The sequence below is a fragment of the Prionailurus bengalensis genome, chromosome B4 (assembly GCF_016509475.1).
Source record: "Prionailurus bengalensis isolate Pbe53 chromosome B4, Fcat_Pben_1.1_paternal_pri, whole genome shotgun sequence".
In the NCBI taxonomy this organism is placed as follows: Eukaryota; Metazoa; Chordata; class Mammalia; order Carnivora; family Felidae; genus Prionailurus; species Prionailurus bengalensis.
Window position 1 is genome coordinate 114,336,809 of NC_057358.1, and position 22,397 is coordinate 114,359,205.

At 38.5% G+C, this 22,397-nt stretch overlaps 2 protein-coding genes across 6 annotated transcripts in view; one reads left to right on the forward strand and one right to left on the reverse strand.

Moving 5' to 3' along the window:
- PLEKHG7 (pleckstrin homology and RhoGEF domain containing G7) overlaps positions 1 to 13,319 on the forward strand; it is a 59,651-nt gene extending 46,332 nt beyond the window's left edge. The window contains 5 exon segments of the mRNA XM_043564289.1: positions 417 to 495; positions 7,786 to 7,940; positions 12,102 to 12,160; positions 12,163 to 12,201; positions 13,212 to 13,319. Of these exon segments, the coding sequence (XP_043420224.1) occupies positions 417 to 495; positions 7,786 to 7,940; positions 12,102 to 12,160; positions 12,163 to 12,201; positions 13,212 to 13,319 (440 nt within the window).
- Positions 13,320 to 16,908: 3,589 nt separating this feature from the next.
- EEA1 (early endosome antigen 1) overlaps positions 16,909 to 22,397 on the reverse strand; it is a 114,857-nt gene continuing 109,368 nt past the window's right edge. For all 5 annotated transcript variants that reach the window (XM_043562092.1, XM_043562090.1, XM_043562091.1 and 2 more), the window contains 3 exons: positions 22,160 to 22,280; positions 21,241 to 21,339; positions 16,909 to 20,533 (listed from right to left, as the gene is read on the reverse strand). In XM_043562092.1, the coding sequence (XP_043418027.1) occupies positions 20,411 to 20,533; positions 21,241 to 21,339; positions 22,160 to 22,280 (343 nt within the window). In that variant the 3' untranslated portion in view covers positions 16,909 to 20,410. The remainder of the gene's footprint in view (positions 20,534 to 21,240; positions 21,340 to 22,159; positions 22,281 to 22,397) is intronic.

Genomic DNA, 22,397 nt, shown 5'->3' on the forward strand with positions numbered 1-22,397 from the left:
TCAGCTCACAACAATAATAAAATGCCTTTTTTTCTGGTCAAGTATGCCTTGGCCAATGACCACCCGGATGGGTCGAGAGGCGAAAATATTGCAAATTCCATTAGTGGATAGATGTGTCCTAGGCTTAGCTGAAACCATTGCAGATACCAACTGAGTTACCTTGGATCCACATGAAATACATCACAAATACAATGTCTTTAAAGGCGGAAGCATGGGCTCACATCAAGTCTCTGCTTGAGGGGGAAATCGGTTTAACAGTAATGCAATTTTCTGATCCACATGATTGGAGTTTCCCAAGCTGCGAGCCTCCTGTGCCCTGACACTGCCCTGTCTTGTTTTCTAAGGGATTCTTTGATTCAAAAAACACCACCTTCTGCATACTATTTCCAGCCCCAATTACACCTTTTTCTCCTCAGAAAGCACAAGATTCCTAGGTGTTTATCTGTTTCTCTTTGATGATTTCCTCTTAGTTGTGAAAACTAATTGCAACAAAAAGGTAAAATGCTGCTATTTCTAAATAAGTCTGCTAAATAAGCTTAGAAATATTTCTAAATAAGTTGTGTTAAAAAATATAGAAGATTGTTATACATAAGATTGGATTTCATCCTCTAAAAAATGGAGGCATGATGAAACGGAGGCATCCTCTAAAAAATGGAGGCTTTTTTAGTCTTGCAGCTCTGAACTGAAAAACAATACCAAAAGCAAATTACATTTCTTAAAGACGTCAAAGAATGCACACATTTTTAGAACGACTTCGTCTGTGTACTAGTGAGGTAAGTCCCAGAAGCCTGGACTTTTGGCCTCACCTGCCTAAGCAAATGAAACAAACGAAAACAAACCACTTTCATCCATGGTGGCCTTTGTCCACCACGGCGGCCTTGCTGGGATAGCAATGCGCATCAGTGCCTCCCCAGGTTGTCCGCCACAGCAAAAGCAGCTGCTGTCCTGTGCTGAGGGGATCTCCATCCCTCATTCTGATTTGAAAGCTCACGGGGGTTCTGAGAAATGACGATTTGGGAGCCAGGGGTGGGAGAGAGTCCCGAGCTCTCAGTGCCTACTTGTATATAAGAGCTGCAGAAGCCAATTCATGGCTGGCTGGCGTCACAAAAGTGTGTGTGTGTGTGTGTGTGTGTGTGTGTGTGTGTGTGTGTGTGTGTGGCTAATGCCACAAAATCTCTTCTGAGAACAGGGATTTTTCCCATCACTTAAGTGTTGATGGTTACCACGACGGTTGTTGTTACCGCACGTTAAGCAACAGCCTTGGGGTCTACTAAAGGCTTTCTGATCTCCCACTTCCTAGTGTGCTCCAAGTGGTAGCGGGAGGGGGGCCTCCTCAAAGGCTCTCAGACACCTGCCCTTAGAGTGGGGAGGAGGAGCTACGGTCTGTCTTAGGTCCTTGGAGATGTCCAATGTTGTTTCATTCTGCCTCTTTACCAAATGACTAGCTTTGCACAGATATAAGATCGCGAACTAGATAGTTCACATCTTTTAATAACCTAAGCTTCTAGGCAGCATGGTGGTAAGCTGCGCTAAATAATTTAAGGCTCTTTAAGCAATAAAATAGATACCCATTAATCAATCTATGAATAGCTGATCGGTGTTTGGGAAGGGAACGGTGCCACCAAATATGAAGAGTCACAGTTTGGAAGGTCAGATGGCCTCCTATTTTAAGCTACCCAGACCATCCTATCTGAATAAGTCAAGCCCTAAAAAATCTCTATCCCCTTCACAAACCTTGATGCGAACACAGCTTGCTTTCACTTCAAATAGTGGCAGAAATGAGAACAAGTGAACGAATGGCAGCCCGTATTAACCACAAGCTAATATGCTGGTTTCATGCTTCACAACCGGATTCCAAAACAAAGAATGGCATGTTTTAAATTCCTCTCTCTATTTTTTCCTCTTTGCTATTTGATGCACAATATATGTCGTGCAAATCACAATCTTTGACATTCTTTTTAAAAAACTCAGCATCTTATATTCAGCGTCTTAAATAATTCAATTATTTACAAATAATAGGCATGGAATCTATTTATCAGTGTTAGATTCCACGGATGGATGGAGTTGGCCAAAATGGGGCTCCCCTTTCTGATTCATCTAGCATAGTACTAGAGAGACTGGAACTGAAAATCTTCCCACTCATGTGATGGAAATTTAAATGTTTCCCAGTCATGGACCTCACCCATTATTTATACAGACAATTAAACTTGGGGACCTGGAACACTATGTACTTTACGGCTTTAAATCACTATGTATTGGGGCGCCTGGGTGGCGCAGTCGGTTAGGCGTCCGACTTCAGCCAGGTCACGATCTCGCGGTCCGTGAGTTCGAGCCCCGCGTCAGGCTCTGGGCTGATGGCTCAGAGCCGGGAGCCTGTTTCCGATTCTGTGTCTCCCTCTCTCTCTGGCCCTCCCCCGTTCATGCTCTGTCTCTCTCTGTCCCAAAAATAAATAAACGTTGAAAAAAAAAATATTAAAAAAAAAAAATCACTATGTATTGATGGAAGGCTTTTGTGTGTCTCGCGTCCATGAAATACAGCCAGACCAACACTAAACCATCCTACACACCTAGAAAACTGATTGGAGAATTAACACAACAATCTGCACAACCTGAACCACAGAATTCAGCAGGTACGCAGCGCGGAGAAGTGAACTTGGGGAGCGAGAAGGTGCAGGAAGGGTGGTACTTTTGCGAGTGGAGAGAGGATGGAAACTGGGTGGGGTAGGGGGGTGGAAAATACGGGAAAGGCACCCCTCCCCAAAAGCAGCTGGAGAGAAAGTAGAAAATTGGAAACAGCCGCAGGGACTAAACTAAAAAGGGAGAAAGAAGGAAGGAGAGGGTTTAAATTCAATTAAGACTGTAAACAAGGGGAGCGCAAAGGCTGCAACTCCACAGCTCCATACCTGGAGGCGCTCTGGTGGGAAGGGCAAATCCCCAGGAACAGAGTGGGGTCCGGGAGGTTCTCGGGCCACACAGGGAACAGCAGTTCCACTGCTGGAAGGACATTTGGTAGAGACTGTTGAAGCCACCTGGTCCCAGCAGACCCCAGAAAACGGCCACATTCGCTGGTGCTGGAACAAGGTCCTTAAGGGTGAAGCCTGGTGCCCGATGTGTGTTGTGATTTTCCATAATCCCTGATGCGCTGCGGCAACACTATCTCGCGAACTTTTTCTGAGGCGGGCTGGCACCTGGCTGTAGTCCTGGGGCACCAGCAGCAGCAGGGTCCAGCTGGCATTCCTGGGTGCAACCGGCATTCGGCCATTGCTCATTCAGCCATTGCTCAGTGAGACCCTCCTGCAGAGAGGTGGAATGGGTCAAAGCCGTAGTCCTTCAGAAGTAAGGAGCCGGAGAAAACAGCCCCATCTGAGACAAAATTTGGGAGAGAGGTACTGCCTGGGGCCTGGTCACAGAGAGTGAAAAAGCGGGGAGTGGATGAAAGCTGAAGACAGAGGACGGGTCCGCGATTGCTGATCCTGGAGAACAGACTAACTGAGTGGCGCCATTTTTCACCACCCCTGCGCAAGCGCACCCGCACCTATGAGCGCCGCAACAATCCACCCCAGTAGGCTAGCAGCGCCATCTAGTGGAAAGAGGCGCCGTTACACTGAGCCCCACCCAACCGGGCCAACTTCGATCTTCAAGGACACAAGTCTCATTGCCGGCTTAGTTTATCAACTATAAAGCACGGACTTTAAACTACAAAACACTGACTATGAAACACTGACTTCTAGGGGAAAACGAAGTAATTTTAGTCCTACTTCAGTCTGTTAATAGGTCCATCTATTCAATTTTCTTTTTTTTCTCTTAAACTTATTTTTCTTGAATACAGAAAGAGAAAAAATTCATTTTTATTTTCAATTTTTACTAAAAATATTTTTCTTTAATTTTTATCACAATATTTTTTACTTTTGTGTAAATTTTTTCAAATTCTATTTCACTTCCATTATTTTATTTTAGTCTACTTCAGTGTATTCACCTTTTCAAATTTTCAAGTGATCTCCTTTTTTTCTTTTCTTTTTTCTTTTTCTTTTTTCTTTCCTCATTTCTTTTTTTTTCTTGAATGCAGAAAGAGAAAAACCTCATTTTTACCTTCAATTTCTATTAAAAATATTTTTCTTTACTTTTTTTACTATATTTTTTGCTTTTATGTAAATTCTTTCAAATTCTGTTTTACTTCCATCATTTTATTTTAGTCTACTACAGTGTATTCACTTTTACAAATTTTCAAATGATTTGCTTTTTTCCTTTTTTTCTTTTTTTCTTTTTTCTCTTTCTCATTTCTTTTCTTTTTCTTGAATATAGAAAAAGAAAAAATTCATTTTTATTTTTAATTTTTAATAAAAATATTTTTCTTTAATTTTTTTCTACTACATTCTTTACTTCTGTGTATATTTTTTCAAATTCTATTTTACCTCCATCATCTCATTTTAGTCTACTTCAGTGTATTCATTTTTTCAAATTCTCAAACAATTTCCTTTTTTTTTCTCCCCCCCCCCAATTTTTTTTCTCTGTCAAAGCACTTTCAACACCCAGACCAAAACACACCTAGGATCTAGCATCATTTATTCGATTTGTGTGTGTGTGTGTGTAATTTTTTTTATTTTAATTTTTCTACCTCATTAATTCCTTTACTCCCTTCAAAATGACAAAACGAAGGAATTCACCCCAAAAGAAAGAGCATGAAGAAATGACAGCCAGGGATTTAACCAACACAGATACAAACAAGATGTCTGAACCAGAATTTAGAATCACAATAATAAGAATACTAGCTGGAGTTGAAAATAGATTAGAATCCCTTCCTACAGAGATAAAAGAAGTAAAAAATAGCCAGAATGAAATTAAAAATCCTATAACTGAGCTGCAATCACGGATAGATGCAGCGGCGGCAAGGATGGATGAGGCAGAACAGAGAATCAGCAATATAGAGGACAAGTTTATAGAGAACAGTGAAGCAGAAAAAAAGAGGGAGATTAAGGCAAAAGAGAATGATTTAAGAATTAGAGAAATCAGTGACTCATTAAAAAGGAATAACATCAGAATCCTAGGGGTCCCAGAAGAGGAAGAGGAAAACTTCCAAACTCTTTCTATGAAGCCAGCATTACCTTGATTCCAAAACCAGACAAAGACCCCACTAAAAAGGAGAACTATAGACCAATTTCCCTGATGAACATGGATACAAAAATCCTCAATGAGATATTAGCCAACCGGATCCAACAATACATTAAAAAAATTATTCACCATGACCAAATGGGATTTATACCTGGGATGCAGGGCTGGTTCCATATCCACCAAACAATGTGATTCATCACATCGATGAAAGAAAGGACAAGAACCATATGATCCTCTCAATAGATGCAGAGAAAGCATTTGACAAAATACAGCATCCTTTCTTGATAAAAACCCCCAAGAAAGTAGGGAGAGAAGGAGCATACCTCGAGATCATAAAAGCCATATATGAACGACCCAATGCTAATATCATTCTCAATGGGGAAAAACTGAGAGCTTTCCCCCTAAGGTCAGGAACAAGACAGAGATGTCCACTCTTGTCACTGCTATTCAACATAGTGTTGGAAGTCTTAGCCTCTGCAATCAGATAACACAAAGAAATAAAAGGCATCCAAATCGGCCAGGAGGAAGTCATACTTTCTTCTGCGCAGACGGCATGATACTTTATATGGAAAACCCAAAAGATTCCACCAAAAAACTGCTAGAATTGGTTCATGAATTCAGCAAAGTTGTAGGATATAAAATCAATGCACAGAAATCGGTTTCATTCCTCTGCTTCAACAATGAAGCGACAGAAAGAGAAATCAAGGAATCGATCTCATTTACAGTTGCACCAAAAACCATAAAATACCTAGGAATAAGTCTAACCAAAGAGGTGAAAAATCTATACACTGAAAACTATAGAAAGCTTATGAAAGAAATTGAAGAGACACACACAAAAAATGGAAAAAAGATTCCATGCTCCTGGATAGGAAGAACAAATATTGTTACAATATTGATACTACCCAAAGCAATCTGCATATTCAATGCAATCCCTATCAAATAACACCAGCATTCTTCAGAGAGCTAGCACAAATAATCCTAAAATTTTTATGGAACCAGAAAAGACCCCGAATAGCCAAAGCGATCTTGAAAAAGAAAACCAAAGCAGGAGGCATCACAATCCCAGACTTCAAGCTATACTACAAAGCTGTAATCATCAAGACAGTATGGTATTGGCACAAGAACAGACACTCAGATCAGTGGAACAGAATAGAGAACCCAGAAACAGACCCACAAACGTGTGGCCAACTAATCTTTGACAAAGCAGGAAAGAATATCCAATGGAATAAAGACAGTCTCTTCAGCAAGTAGTGCTGGGAAAACTGGACAGCAACATGCAGAAGAATGAACCTGGACCACTTTCTTACACCATATACAAAAAAAAAAAACCCTCAAAATGGATGAAAGACCTAAATGTAAGACAGGAAGCCATCAAAATCCTCGAGGAGAAAGCAGGCAAAAACCTCTTTGATCTTGGCCACAGCAACTTCTTACTCAACACGTCTCCAGAGGCAAGGGAAACAAAAACAAAAATGAACTACTGGGACGTCATCAAGATAAAAATCTTCTGCACAATGAAGGAAACAATCAGCAAAACTAAAAGGCAACCAACAGAATGGGAGAAGATATTTGCAAATGACATATCGGATAAAGGGTTAGTATCCAAAACCTATAAATAACTTATCCAACTCAACACCCAACAAACAAATAATCCAATGAAGAAATGGGCAAAAGACATGAATAGACACTTCTCCAAAGAAGACATCCAGATGGCCATCATCAGGGAAATACAAATCAAAACCACAATGAGATACCACCTCACACCTGTCAGAATAGCTAATATTAACAACTCGGGCAATGACAGATGTTGGCGAGGATGCAGAGAAAGAGTAGCTCTTTTGCATTGTTAGTGGCAATGCAAGCTGGTGTAGCCACTCTGGAAAACAGTATGGAGGTTCCTCAAAAAACTAAAAATAGAACTACCCTACGACCCAGCAATTGCACCTCTAGGCATTTATCCATGGGATACAGGTGTGCTGTTTTGAAGGGACACAAGCACCCCCATGTTTATAGCAGCACTATCCACAATAGCCAAAGTGTGGAAAGAGCCCAAATGTCCATCAATGGATGAATGGGTAAAGAAAATGTGGTATATATATACAACGGAGTATTACTCGGCAATCAAAAAGAATGAAATCTTGCCATTTGCAACTACATGGATGGAACTGGAGGGTATTATGCTAAGTGAAATTAGTCAGAGAAAGACAAAAATCCTATGACTTCACTCATATGAGGACTTTAAGAGACAAAACAGATGAACATAAGGGAAGGGAAACAAAAATAATATAAAAACAGGGAGGGGACAAAACATAAGAGACTCTTAAATATGGAGAACAGAGGGTTACTGGAGGGGTTGTGGGAAGGGGGATGGGCTAAATGGGTAAGGGGCACTAAGGAATCTACTCCTGAAATCATTGTTGCACTATATGCTAAGTAATTTGGATGTAAATTTTAAAAAATAAAATAAAATTTAAAAAAAATACGTGGTATTAAATAAATAAATAAATAAATAAATACACTATGTATTGGAGGGAAGTGCTTTTCAAGATCCAGAAAGAATCGTTAGCTGGAGTTTAAGCAATTGTTTCTAAAAATTGATTTGGTTAAGGACGCACCTTAGGTATGTGCATCAGTGTCGATTTCCTATTTATTGCATTATTTTCTTCTTTGCTTTGGGAAACTTGGAGGTTCAGGCACTGGTTTAATGTGTCCTTCGCTTACTGCTGAGCCGTGAACAGTAATAAAAGAGGGTGGTTCTTGTATGGTACTTGATCAGCCCATTCCACTAGACCGATTGGTGGTCAAAAGTATCGATCCACTCCACGTGTCTGGCATGTGTCTATTTTCATCAGTCAGCTTAGCTGTTTGCCGTCATGGAGTTTTATATTGGCCTTGTTTTGGTAATAAGACATGAATCCAATTTAAATCTTCGTAAGATACGCCTGGTTCCCATGTGACTAGCACTCACTCTATGAATTAATTCTGAAAAAACTGTTGGACTTGGTTTCCAGTGCTTGGATAACTCAACTCTACCACTCACTAACTGTGGCTTTTTTTTTTTTTTAATGTTTATTATTTTTGAGAGAGAGAGAGAGAGAGAGAGAGCAGGAAAGGGGCAGCAAGGGAGACCCAGAATCCGGAAGCAGGCTCCAGGCTCTGAGCTGTCAGCACAGAGCCCAACGTGGGGTTCGAACCCACAAACTGTGAGATCATGAACTGAGCCGAAGTTGGAGGCTTAGCCAGACTGAGCCACCCAGGTGCCCCAACTGTGGGGTTTTTTTAGTCCCATAGCTCTGAACTGAAAAACAATACCAAAAGCAAATTCCATTTCTTAAGGATGTCAAGAAATGCGAGGCATTTGAATCTTCTCAGCCACAGATTTCTCCTGGTGAAACAGGAATATCTACCTCTGTGGTCAGGAGAGTGAGATGGAATAACGCCTGTAAAGCACTCAATACACTATTATCAGTATTTTGATATCACTATTAGTGCAATTGGTATTGTTAAAGCACTGGTAAACAATGATATGCCTGCCTTACAAGTCTAAGATGTTGTAATAGCTCTGTGGAAAGAAATATGTCAGAAATGAAGATATATATATATAGAGAGAGAGATGGAGAGAGAGAGAGAGATGCGCATGTGCACATAAAAATGTAGGTGTATATGTCAAAAATACATATCATCTTATTCATTTGCTCAAGCATTCCCTGAGTGTCTCCTGAGAACCAGGCACTCTGTGGGCACCCTGGAGTTAGAAAGACAAATAAGAAACAGCCCTTGTTTTGGGGGGAGTCCTCAGAATAATCAAAGATCAATAGTAAACCCTGATGTGGAAGCCCTGGGACTCAGTTTCCTCAGTGCTGGGGGAATGGCCTGTGTTCAGAAGGAAGCAGAAGGGGGTTCTGCCGCATGTACAGGCTCCTAGGAGACCTGCTGAAGCCAGGCTGGCGGGGGTGAGGGGATCACCTTTCTGTCCTAAGGGAGGAGCAGGAAAAAACAGGAGCACTACCCATGGTTCTCAACTCCCAAACCAGCAGCCAAGCCCAGAGCTTTACTGACAAGCGTAGGGTGACCTTAAACACGGCAGAGAAACACTACACAGTGAATGAATGAAAACACACCTGAATAATAATAATGGCAAACATTGACATCGTTGTGTTATGTAACTAAGTTATATATGTCAATGCTTTGCATGTTAACTCATGAGTGGAAGCAAACTTTCCCCAAGAGCAGATGGGCTCCACGAAGAGGCAACATCTAGAACCCGAGCCTTCTGCCCTCTTGTCTGTTCTTTCCACTTCTGCTGGGATTTGCTGAAACGTGACCTGCGCAGGCTGAAAGGCCTCGTATTTGAATCGACTGTGACCCCTTGGGGTCTGTGTAAGCTGAAGTCTGCCTAAGGCCAGAAGACATTTCTAGAGGAAATGTCCCCTTAAAAGGGGAGCAAAGCCTTTGTCCGTGAGTGTGCTCCCCAGCCTCATCCCTGCCACTGCCCCCGGGGAGCCCCCCTCCCTGGTCAGCGATGGCAGAGGGGGTGTTGATAGGCAGAGAGTCAGCACGGGGGGCCCAGAAGTACTTCTGTCTGCTTGCTTAGTTTACTTTTTCATGGGGAAAAATGCCATCACCAGAGGCCATCCTAGGGCAGGAAATTTTTGTCACTCCAGCGGCCACAGTCAGAAGGTGGTAAACGGACTTGAGGGCAGGAGGCTGTCAGAACCCCAGGGCAGGAGTGGAAGCGGCTTACTTAGGCTGGGGGCTCAGGTTAGTGTTGGCCCTGCCGGCTCTAGGAACTCGACTTTCTGGGAAATCTCACATCCCTGGATTACCTTGGGAGATGCAGGTTTTTTCTTCTCTATTCCTTTTTTTTTTTTTTTTAATAAAAACTATCTTTTTTTAAAGCTGTGTTTCCACCATTTTTTTGTTATTTTCTAATTTGTTACTACCATCTCGTCCTCTATACATTCATGTATTTTTTTCCTCATTCCTCTCATCTATTATTTTGACTGTCCAGATAGTACATGAACCAAAATAGCTGTAGGATGGGAGAGAATAAAGGGCTAAAAAAGAAGAGATGGGGCTTTGGAGTGATTGACAACCTAGTTTCAAATCCCGGCTGTATCATTTGCAAGCTGTGTGACCTGGGGAAAATGAAATCTGCTTCCTTATTCGTAAGTAGGAACGAGATGACTTAGTTGCTGTGTGGTTTAAATGATACAAAAAGGAGGGGGAAAAATATACAGTGCCCAGGAATAAGGATTTAATAAATGGTGTCAGTTGTATCAATTATTGTTAATTGCTATATTAGAATGTCAGGCAAGAAAAAGGGCGATTCTTGACCACATATTTTCTCTCCTCGTTTTATTTTACCAGCCTCGCTGGACCAGTTCCCCTGCTTATAATGTTCCCTGTACCCATGTTACAAATCAAGCAGATGACGGATACCTTGAATAATTGAGAACTACAGTTACAATTTTTGAGGATAACGGATTCCAAAATCCAGCCAAGAACAACCACCTCATCTGAAAAGCCTCACTCCCTACAGAATATTTATAAGGAGAAAAATCAAGGGGTAAAACAAATTCACTCAGATCTTTTTTCCCCAGAAAGTTATTTTAATAGTCCTCCCATCTCAGAGAAGCTGACAGAATGTCATGCCCTTAACAGACTTTGTTGTGGTAGAATTCAGGAATTAGGAACTTTAGACTGCTATGAGTATTACCTGTGATACTAGAATAGTTCTTGCAGTTAAGAAAATGAAAGTCTTGGGGCATCTGGGTGGCTCAGTCAGTGGAGCGTCCGACTTTGGCTCAGGTCATGATCTCGCCGTTCACAAGTTCGAGCCCCACGCCAGGCTCTGTGCTGACAGCTCAGAGCCTGGAGCCTGTTTCAGATTCTGTGTCTCCCTCTCTCTGACCCTCCCCCTCCCTCTGTCTCTCTGTCTCAAAAATAAATAAACGTTAAAAAAATAAGAAAAAAATAAAAGAAAGAAAGAAAGTCTTGCATTTGCTCTGATTTTGAAATGAGGCCCAACCTCTTCCGGTGAGTCTGAGTTAAACCCACACATTTCATCAAATACAAATAATGACAGGGGACATGCATCAGCTTATGATCCGCCAGGAATAAAAAGTCAGTGCTCTCCTCCTTCTCTCTGAAGTACTCCTTGGTATGACCAGAAAGAAGACAAGCCTGGTTTGGTTTTTGTTTGTTCCCACACATAAATTAACTGCATGGACTGCAGAATTTTACTCCCTGTGTTGTATTAATAATTCAAGGAAGACGTTTTTATTTTAAAACCACCTGCCACATCAAAAAAAAAAAAAAAACCAAACAATAAAACAAAATAAAAACACGAGAATTACTCTCTCAGTATCTCCTGTCATTTCTCCAAGAGACCAGCTAGGTAATGACAGAACAGACTTTCTTTTACAAGCACAGAAACCACACCAACACTTGTTTTTGTTTGTTTCACATCTCACATAATTTGTAGATGCTGAATTTTGAGTCAATTTTTTGGCCTGTTAATGAAGCACTCAGGAGACTTGGTATTTTTGGTACATCTTACTTTGTCTATAGCCCTTGCTTCGATGGGATTTCACTTTAAATACAACAGTAACATTTTAAACAGGAGTGGTGGATGAAAGAGACAACAGTTACGTTGTTTTCCATCTTTTTATTATCTGTATTTTACATACACACTATCCACCTAGCATGCTAAATTTCTTCTAGAAGGTGCCCATTTTCCATCACATAAGCCATAACTGCATTTCATCAAGCTGCAGAAGTTGTTAGCTAAGGAAGAAAGGGTTCTCATATTTAAGTGGGCTCTCTTTGGGCATGGTAGTGAAGTCTTGCTCTCGGAATCAATTCTTTTTGTTTGTTATCTACATAAACTTTCCATATTCATTGAGAATATTCAAAAACTCTAGGTTCTTGTCCTGAGAAACTGGATTTAATATTAAACGATTTCTTTTGCCTATGTAACCTTTTTCTAGCGTTTGGGCTGAGAAATGCTTTCCTTGTACAACATGAAAACAGATATCGACGGTGTGTACAGCAATGTTCTTATTCCAAACCCAAAGAGAAAATATCAAAGTATGTATCTCAGTTGTGCAGGTTTTGATTCTTCAGACCTGACATAAGGAAGAATCTCCCCCCACCCCCCACCCCACCCCCCAAGCTTCTTAAGTAATGGGAAATGGGAAAGTTTGTGTATTTCCTTCGCCGGCTTTGGGAAGGGCAGAGGTTAAGAGGGGGAAGGATGTGGACATCTAGTCCCTATCATGCTCAGAAATCTCAAGAACTGACCACCTCTTCACACTCACAGAGCCGACACAGCTCCTTCATTTTCGCCTGGAGCAGAACCTCAAGCAGCCTTGGAGTTGCACAGCTTACGTGAAACAATGGGAAAGAACTGCTTTGGATTGCATGATTGACTTTTAAGGTGTTCCGACTGTGAACGTCCTGGTATGCAAATTATGTGACGTCAGCTCAAATGAGGGGCCACCGCAATAACGAACCACCTTTGAAGATACGCCAGCGTTCAGAAAAGAGGCCAGTGTTGACTCAGCTATGGCACTGAGAAGCAGCCGCCTGACTGGTTTCTCCATCTTAGAAGTTTTCTTTCCCCAGGAAGGTTTTCATCACGGCAACAACGTAGCCAATTAACGCGGTGTTGCTTTAGCCCTAATAACTCAATTTCCAGGGTCACCTCCGTCAGTCGGCTTTGCAAATTATGCCACTTGTTAAGAACTATTCCCATACAAAATGGAAATTCAAGGAATTCAATTTTCAAACTATTTATATTCTCAGTGCTCGTTTTTCTAGACATCACGGACTATTATGATTCCTTGATTATTCATAACTCTTTTCCCAACTTCCATACCATTCTCATTTAATCCACTTCCATTTTCAGATGATTAGAGGTATTTATGACATATTAAAGAAAACGGGAAACATGCAAGTGTTTCGTTAGTCTTCAGTTTTAAAGAGCAAGTCAATAAATACAAAGGAAAATATTAGTCCAAATATGTGAATAATTGTCAACATTCTCTCCCTATATATTATATATATAGTATATATGTATTATATATTATTTTTAACAGAAAACATGGATGACAAAAATAACAGCAGCAATATCTTGCTTCACCAAGAACCAGGAAACCAAGAAGATATCTTTATTTACGTCGCCTGCAGAATCCTCTGAAATGTAAGAACCTAAAACAAATGGTGCATTTTTTAGACATTAGGATTAAGGTATTCTTTCATTCAAACTTTTCTAACACTTATTTAATGATGAGCTAGAAAGAAATGTGCATTTTATTTTTTTTTCAACGTTTATTTATTTTTGGGACAGAGAGAGACAGAGCATGAACGGGGGAGGGTCAGAGAGAGAGAGGGAGACAAAATCGGAAACAGGCTCCAGGCTCTGAGCCATCAGCCCAGAGCCCGACGCGGGGCTCGAACTCACGGACCCCGCGAGATCGTGACCTGGCTGAAGTCAGACGCTTAACCGACTGCGCCACCCAGGCACCCCAAAATGTGCATTTTAAAGGAGTTCCAGAATCTGAGGATTTGAGCTAGGAAAATCCTCATTACAGAGGAATAATGACCGCAACAAATTTGAACTCTGAGCAATTTTTTGGCAGGTATATAACTGATACCTTATCATGTTTCAGTAGGGCTCGCAAGAGGTTTGAGTGAAGTATGGTGCTATTAGAATTTGTAAAGGGTGAAAGATCAGATGAATGGAGGGTCAGAAGGAAAGCAATGTCCACTGCTTGTGCTCAGTGTGAATTCTAGCATCTCACTTTTGTGTATGTCAATAATGAAACCATATTTCCTACATGGCTCATAAACCAGTCTTAACTGCTTTACAGTCCTACCTCACATGCAATGATAATTCTTTTTTTTAACTTTTTTAAATGTTTATTTTTGAGACACAGAGAGAGAGAGAAATGAGCAGGGAGGGGCAGAGAGGGAGACACAGAATCTGAAGCAGGCTCCAGGCTCTGAGCTGTCAGCACACAGCCCAACGCGGGGCTTGAACTTCCGAACCGTGAGATCATGACCTGAGCTAAAGTTGGATGCTCAACCCACTGAGCCATCCAGGCACCCCTAAAGCGCATTGATAATTCTGATACAACTTTGGTTGCTTTTTTAACAGATTAAGCAATCAATAAGGTCTATATTTAACAGTTTTTAAATTCCTATTTGCCAACAGTTTACTTACCTCAGGTATACTTGGTAATACCCTAAATTGAAAGTAGAAAATCCCAGAGATTAAATGCCCTTATTTTAAGGGGGAAAAAAGCAAGTGTCTGTTCCAGTTTCACCAGTTAACACTTTTATATGGAAGATTTTCATTGAAATAGTTAAGGTAGCTTTCTCTGAACCTCATTTTTTGAGGAATGAACGATGAAGTTTGTCATAAAACCACTTTCTGGTTTGAGTGTTGTGTGTGCTGGCATAGAACAGCCAAGTTTATTTGGCAGAGAGCACTTGAAATGTCATTAGAATCTTTATCAAGTAAAAGTAGCTTGAATTATATTGTCATGGTGGAATATACTATTAACTTCATTTAAAAAAATGGGTTCTTATAGTCAGATCATATCAAAAGGAAATCCACAAATTTCAATTTCAGGAATGGTAACTTCTGCAATTTCCAAAACGGACGTATTGCACTTTTCAATTTGGGCTGGAAGGTAAGTGATACGTTAACTGATCTCCTTAAGTTGGAGGATGAGACAGAGAGGATGGGGCTTGAGGAAGTCATGACGTGCAGTTAATTCTTTGAGGAAAACACGGATTTCGCCGCACTGCAGCATAAAGGCTCTTGTGCAAGGGCCAAGCACTATTGGAAGGGAGGGGCAGTCTCTATATAATTTCAGATATTTATTAAGAATAAGTTGAATTAAAAGGAGAATCTCGAAAGCAATTAACTACTGTTAATGTCTAAGAATAAATGAGAAAAAAAAAAAGGGAGGGCCAAGAATGGGGACTAGACTGCAGATGAGTTCCTAGAGAGGGGACCTGGATGGGATTGAAAGCAATTACATCCAGAAGACAATACAGATATGTGCAAGAGAAGATTTAGGAAGAAATATCTGACCAAAAAATAATATATATTTTTTAGAAAAAAAAAATCAACAATCATCTTGTAGAAACTTTTAAATATTTAAAACCAACCTAAGAGGAAGGACACGGACCGGGACTAAGTGATCTCTCAAGATTCCTTTTAAAATCTTCTAAGTCCAGGGGCACCTGGGTGGCTCAATCTGTTAAGTGTCTAACTTCAGCTCAGGTCATGATCTCACAGCTTATGAGTTCGAGCCCCGAGCTGGGCTCTGTGCTGACACCTCAAAGCCTGCAGCCTGCTTCAGATTCTATGTCTCCCCCTCTCTCTGCCCCACCCCTGCTCACACTCTGTCTCTCCTTCAAAAATAAATAAACATTAAAATTTTTTTTAAAAATCCTGTGAGTCCAATAGGTAATTGTATGTATAAAGAACTCATTTACCCTTAAATCTCATTAAAGGGAAAGACTGAGTAAATTAACATCAAGATGGAAAACAGCTGAAGAAGAATACACTAGACGCAAAGAACTATTAGTATTCCCATGTTCATCACAGCACTATTCACAATAGCCAAGAAGTGGAAAAACCCTTAATGTCCACCAACAGATGAACGGGTAAAGAAAATATGGCATATACATACAATGGAATACTATTCAGCCTTTGAGAAGAAGAAAATTCTGCAATTTGCAACAACAGAGATGAACCTCGGACATCACGCTAAAAGAAGTCAATCAGTCACAGAGAGACAAATACTGTATGACTCCACTGACGTGAGGTATCGAAAGTAGTCAGACGCATAGAATCAGAGTAGAATAGAGGTTGCCAAGGGAGGGAGAAATGGGAAGTCACCAGTCAACAGCATAACGTTTCAGTGAAGTGAGATGAGGAAGCTCTACAGGTCTGCTCTACTAGAATTTAAAAGCTGTCAAAGAGGGTAGATCTGTTAAATGTGATCACAATAAAATAAAATTTAAAAAAGAATATGCTACATATTTAAACTGAAATTCTATAGCACTCACAAAAGAACATGTCTAATATATAATCTAGGAAGTTCTTGAGGATATACACATTGAACTCTTCAGAGGGAAGCACATTAGAGTCAAATAAAAAAAAAACAAAAAACACTTCTGGAATTTTGGTTCCCAGGGAAAACACAGTAATAAGCGACTGGTATACTGAGTCCTCAGAAAAGTGTCTTTAAATGGTCACCTGGGTACTAAACTTAGATGAACAATGAAAGAAGGAATGACTTTAATATTGTTTAGTATTTCTTTGTAGTTTTGTTAATTCTTCACAATAATGAATGGAATAAGAAGGGAATGTCTTAAGCAAAATGGCTTTAGAAATTTCTCTTGCAATTATGAACTTCATTCCTAATTCCTAAATTGAACATCAAAGCATACCCACGGTCTACATCCATGTGGAAAGTTCTAGCAATCTGTAAATAAGTACAAAATGGTTAATATTTTGTATTCTTTTTCATTTATTTTTATTTGAGAGAGAGAGAGGGTGTGCACGAGCCAGAGAGAGGGGTGGGGGGAGAGAGAGAATCTCAAGCAGGCTTCACACTCGGTGAGGAGTCCGGTGCAGGGCTTGACCCCATGACCCTGGGATCATGACCTGAGCCAAAATCAAGAGTCGGACGCTCAACCAACTGAGCCACCCCGGCGCCCCATGTACTTTTTTTTTTTAATAGAAAAAAATAATTTACAGTCACAGAATACATCTACTAGAAAGAAATGGTTTTTTAATATCATCTTTAACAAATTAAAAAAAAACAAAATCAACAATTCAATAAGGATCCTTCCATTTTTCTTTATACAGATTTAAATGCTGTTGTGTAATTTATCAGTTACATTTATAATCGATAACCTTCCACTCACTGAGTTTAGAAATTACAGTATTTACTGAGCTAAACTCTCTCACAAAATAAGGCACAACTACATGATCACAAGTAGTAAACACAATACAAACAACGAATCCAAAACCTAAATGAGAAAATATTCATGCAAAAGTTTCTATAGAAACTATGAATATATGATCCAGTTCAAGGAAGTACAGAATGTCATATACATAACTGCATCATGTTACAATAAATTCATTACTTCTACACAGAAAGAACTTAGCTATTTCCAATTCTATTTTATACAATTTTACATAAATTTAGTAAGTTTATGCACAATATTCACATCTGCAACAATAACAAATTGATCATTAAAATTCAGGCAAAGGGCAATTAAGACACGATAATGTGTGGCACATTATAATTACAGAATGCCATTCATCAAGCTCATGTCTAGGAATACTAAATTGATGGCACATTTAACTCTTATGGATCAAATCATCCATGGTTTTATAGCCAAAGTGCATTAAAAAAAATTGCTATAGTCAAATAGGTCATGAATATCAAAATATATGATCATAATTTGCTCTCCACTTAGAAGCTAAACATTTTTATGCAAATGCAAAGTTAAAAAAAGTGGCTTCAAAGTTCTCAAAACTATAAAATAATCCAAAGCCTTTCTAAGAGAGATGGGAAACTAACAAATTTGGCAGTTACTATTTAACATTACTGTGAGGAAACTATCAAACTAGCTAAATCCACATTAAGAGGTAGTTGAACAAAATGTTATTTGTACACTGCATTGAGGTCTTTGTGTTTCCCTCTTTTTTCTTCAAAATGAACTAATCCTATACCAGCAGCTTTGTCTTCTTCCTATTAAAAAAAAAAAAATCTGTAGGTATACTTTATTGTACTCTAACCCAGCAAAACTTGATTTTAATTCACATTTCTATGCTGGGGTTTGGAATTTACTAACATGTGATGCCAACAGGCTTCGCATTAGAGCCAAGAGCTGGGATATGCCACCCCTAACTCACTGACAAATAGTACCAGCAAACATCTAAAATGTAGAGCCAGTAAGAACTCAGAAGATGACTTTTTAGTTAAAAGAAAAAGAAAACCCTTTTTGTTTTCTTTAAAAACACGTTAAATTAGTGAGAGTTAATAAGCACACACACAAAAAAGGTTCATTTCTGATAGCATTAGTGTAGTAGCCTATGGTAAATTATTCAGGACCTATAAAATGAGATTTAGCTAGATGAAAACTAGTGATTACTCAAACACATACCTCCCGACATTTTTTTTTGTGAGTATGTGGGTGGGTGGATAAGATGGGAAAAGGCCTTCAGCACACCCAGTTAGGAGATGAAGTGAACAAACATTCTAACCTAGAATCCTCATGAAGTTTTACTATCTTAAAAAAAAAAAAAAAAAAAAAAAAAGGTACTGTGAATATCTATTTTTGCAACATAGAAAATTTCTAAGTTTCATATTAACTTCCTTATATTTAAAGTGTAGAATTAAGACTCTTTGAAAGGATTTATAAGCATATGAAAATGCATAAATAATTTTAGCTCAATTTATATCATCCAGCTGTTGTTTTTAATAAAGAGTCATTGTATTTCTTCTTTATGTATGCTCAAGGATGTATGTCTATCCTAGTCTAGGGACACCATCAGGGTCCTTAATAGCTACTGACAGCAGGATTTACTTAACTGAGTTTTGTAAAATAATTAAATGAATATGACAATCTCTTCATTTATCAATGTTACAGGTAAAGCATAAACACGATAACTTTATTTTGGCATGATATTTGAAAGCAAGTGTATATTATAGACTATTGCAAACGAAATATTAACTCCCATTCTTCCTTATTATTACCAGATGATTACACTGCACAAATGTATAACTTTATATTTTTTCTCTAGAAAGAATAAACCAATATTAATGACCTCTCTACAGATGTTTCCCAAATTAAGAAGACTATGATAAATTAAAGTTCAATTCCATTGTTCAGCATACCAATAAGCTAACTTTTAATTACCCTTAATTAGCCATTCTGTTTCAGTTCTGATTATAACTTTGGGATTCCGAAATATATTTGTTTTTGGTGATACTCTATTCTCCAGCTGTTACTTTAAAGCAATTTCATAGCAGTATTTTTGCAAAGTGAAAAGATTTACCAGTTAATATGGAACCCCAAATTCATAACCATTTTAAATTTAAGTCAACTTCACAACTTTCAAAAATGTTTCCCTATTAGGTAAGAAGATGTAAAGTCGAATATTTAATGTCTCCTTCCCACGTGTATTTGTTTTCACAGATAAGACTACAGCAATATCAGTTACTGGCTTTAAGATGCAAAATTATAAAACTATTACAGTGAAGCTGAGCTATGGTTCGAAAGGTTAAACCAAATAAAGGGAAAAATAGATCCATTAAAAAAGCAAACTCAGATTCCCAAAATGCTGGAGAGACAATCCGAGGTTATAACATAAAGGCTAATCTCCAAAACCTTCCTACTTACAAGAAACTGACAATAGAACCATTATACAATTTTTACGATTCATCCTCCAGCTGGGGGGTGAGGGTGGGTAGTTTTATAGAATTCTTAACAGTATGTGAGAGTTTAAACATGAGATAGAAAAAGACAAAGAAAAATTAACCCTAATCTTTAAAATACAACCCCAGGATAACCATAAAGTAAGCAAACTGATTTTACAGAGGTTTTCATAAAATCTACCCAAGAGAATTTAATCAATATCGTTAAAACAAAAACCATGTTCAAATTCATGGTTAGTACATATTTCAACATAAACTGTACTTAGAACACATGAGTAGTAAATTTATAACATAACAATGCAACTGAGCTATGGACCTATATATAAGAAAAAAAGAAAGTTTTATAGTTCTGTGCATGACTTCACCAAGAGAGTATCTAATATAATAATAATATAATGTGCTATTGTGCAACATATATGATGTGATAACATCACCCATGTACATTTTTGTATACTAAATTTGGGAGAAAAAAGTAAGCTATGGAAGCATATATTCATGTCATTTGTGAACAATGAAATCATATTTAAAAAAATACATTGCTATTTTCTGTCCAAAGTTTATTTACATTTCATTGGCTAATCCTAAACTTGGCATGAAAGCTGTTCCAGGGGTTAAATGGAAAAAAGTAATGAAAGATGAGCCCAAGTCTCACAAAAATAGAAGAGTTTTACTTGATATTGATAACATTCCAAAATATATGAATTCTAATTTGGTCTAATATTGCAACCACTGTCCAAATCAAATAGTAGTCCAAGACCTCTATTAAGTGCATTTATTAAAAATCTAATGTTAGTGTAATACTATTCTGAAGTTGTGATAACCCATTATCCTTGCAAGTCATTGAAACATGCATCACAGACACGAACAGGCTTCTTAGAAGATGGAGTTAAGGCATTTTTGGCCGAACACTCAGCACAGAAGATATTTCCACATTGTCTGCAGTGATGCTGTAAATGACAAAAATTAAACAATTTCAAGCATAAAAACTACACCAAAAGCATGATGAGATATAAGAATACTGCAAACTGCACTGTGAAGGTATATTAACTTTCAAGGGATTAGTGTATTATTTAGTAATATTTCAACATGTCAATTTAATCTCTTAATTTGAATGCTTTCTATTTCTCAGATACTGTGCCAAACATCTGATATAAAATTCATCAAGAATTCTCAAAAGAACCTTCAGAGGCATTTAAAAAGTGATAATAAAGCACCTCGACCAGCTGAAAACCATTTCTATTTGCCAAGTGTTTCAGGCATAATTTCTTCAATAGGAATATAAACTTCACATGGTATTATTCAGAATAAATATTTTTTTCATCTCTGCTTTTTCTTTAAAATAACCCAATGATGACTAAAACATATGAGTTAAACACATAATGACTAAACATATGGCCCAGTGGTTCAGAAAATGACTATTCCAGAGAGTAACTGAGTAGGAAGGCAAGAACTATACTTAAAACTAAAATTGAAATACATATGCTGACCAGAAACTAGACTGCATAAAATTTAATTATTCTATGTAGTTGTAAAGTTAACCAATAAATAGAAAAAAATTTTTAATCTGTCAAATACAAGATTTTGATGGTTAAAACATTAATTGATACTGAGAAATAAAATCCAGAACCACAGCAATATGAACAAAATCATTTACCCGTCTCACTGTTACTGAAAAGCCTTTCCCACAGGCCATGCAGTTTTGTACTTCATTGTCTTCCGCCCACTTCCTATTTAATGCTTGCGTGTGTTTGATCTATCAAAAAAAAAAAAAGGGGGGGGCGTCCATACATTATAATACTCAACATTGTAAAGAATGATGGATAATTTCTAATTGGTGCCCAAGTTTCTCAAAATTTAGACTTATAGGCACCATGGGATAAAATTTTAAAAATCAGAAATACTTTGGTTGGCTTCCATTGTCAAAAGCTGCTACACTCTTAAGTCTGAATGACAAATTAAGTCAAATTTTTACCCTCAAAGGCACCGGCAATTTCTAATCTTTGGTGATTTCCCATCCCTTCTAACCCTAATGATCAATCCTTCCTAAGTACCCTGAGCACATATTCAGATCACTTCTTTAACACATAGCAGCTCGTCTATTCCTTGATGTTCCTCAATTTTCCCAGAGCTGCCAATTCGTGAATGACAAGGCTTTCTAACTGATCCCTGGGGTCTCTCAGATTAATTCTTTATCACTTTTATTCAACTATCCATAACACCTACAATACTGCTATACAGATAGTAACCATTCAAAAGTTATTTATTAAATACAGGAGATTTTTTTTAAAGATTGAAAATACGCTGGGGTGCCTGGGTGGCTCAGGTGGTTAAACATCTGACACTTGGTTTTGGCTCAGGTCATGTTCTTGCCATCTGTGAGATCAACCCCATGTCGGGCTCTGCGCTGATGGCGTGGAGCCTGCTTGGGATCCTGTCTCCCCCCTCTCTCTCTGCCCCTCCCTTACTCAGGTTCTCTCTCTCTCAAAACAAAAAATAAAAAAGATTGCAAATATGCTTTTTACTAAGAGTTAACTCTAGACTGAAAAACAGCCTCACATTACCAGATGACTTACTTGAAGGGATTGATTTTCTCTGCCCAGCTCCTGCACCGCTGCAGTCGTATTATCCAGCTTTCTTTGCAATTCTAGTACTTTGGTTTGAAGCTTTTCTATTTCACCTTCTCCTTTAAGACATCTAGAACAGATTGCAAAGCAATCATTAATTTTTTTAAAAAATTATCAAAGATCCTTCTAGAACAGAGATAAGAAACTACTTCGTAACCTCAAATATAATACTTTAATTTCAACTATC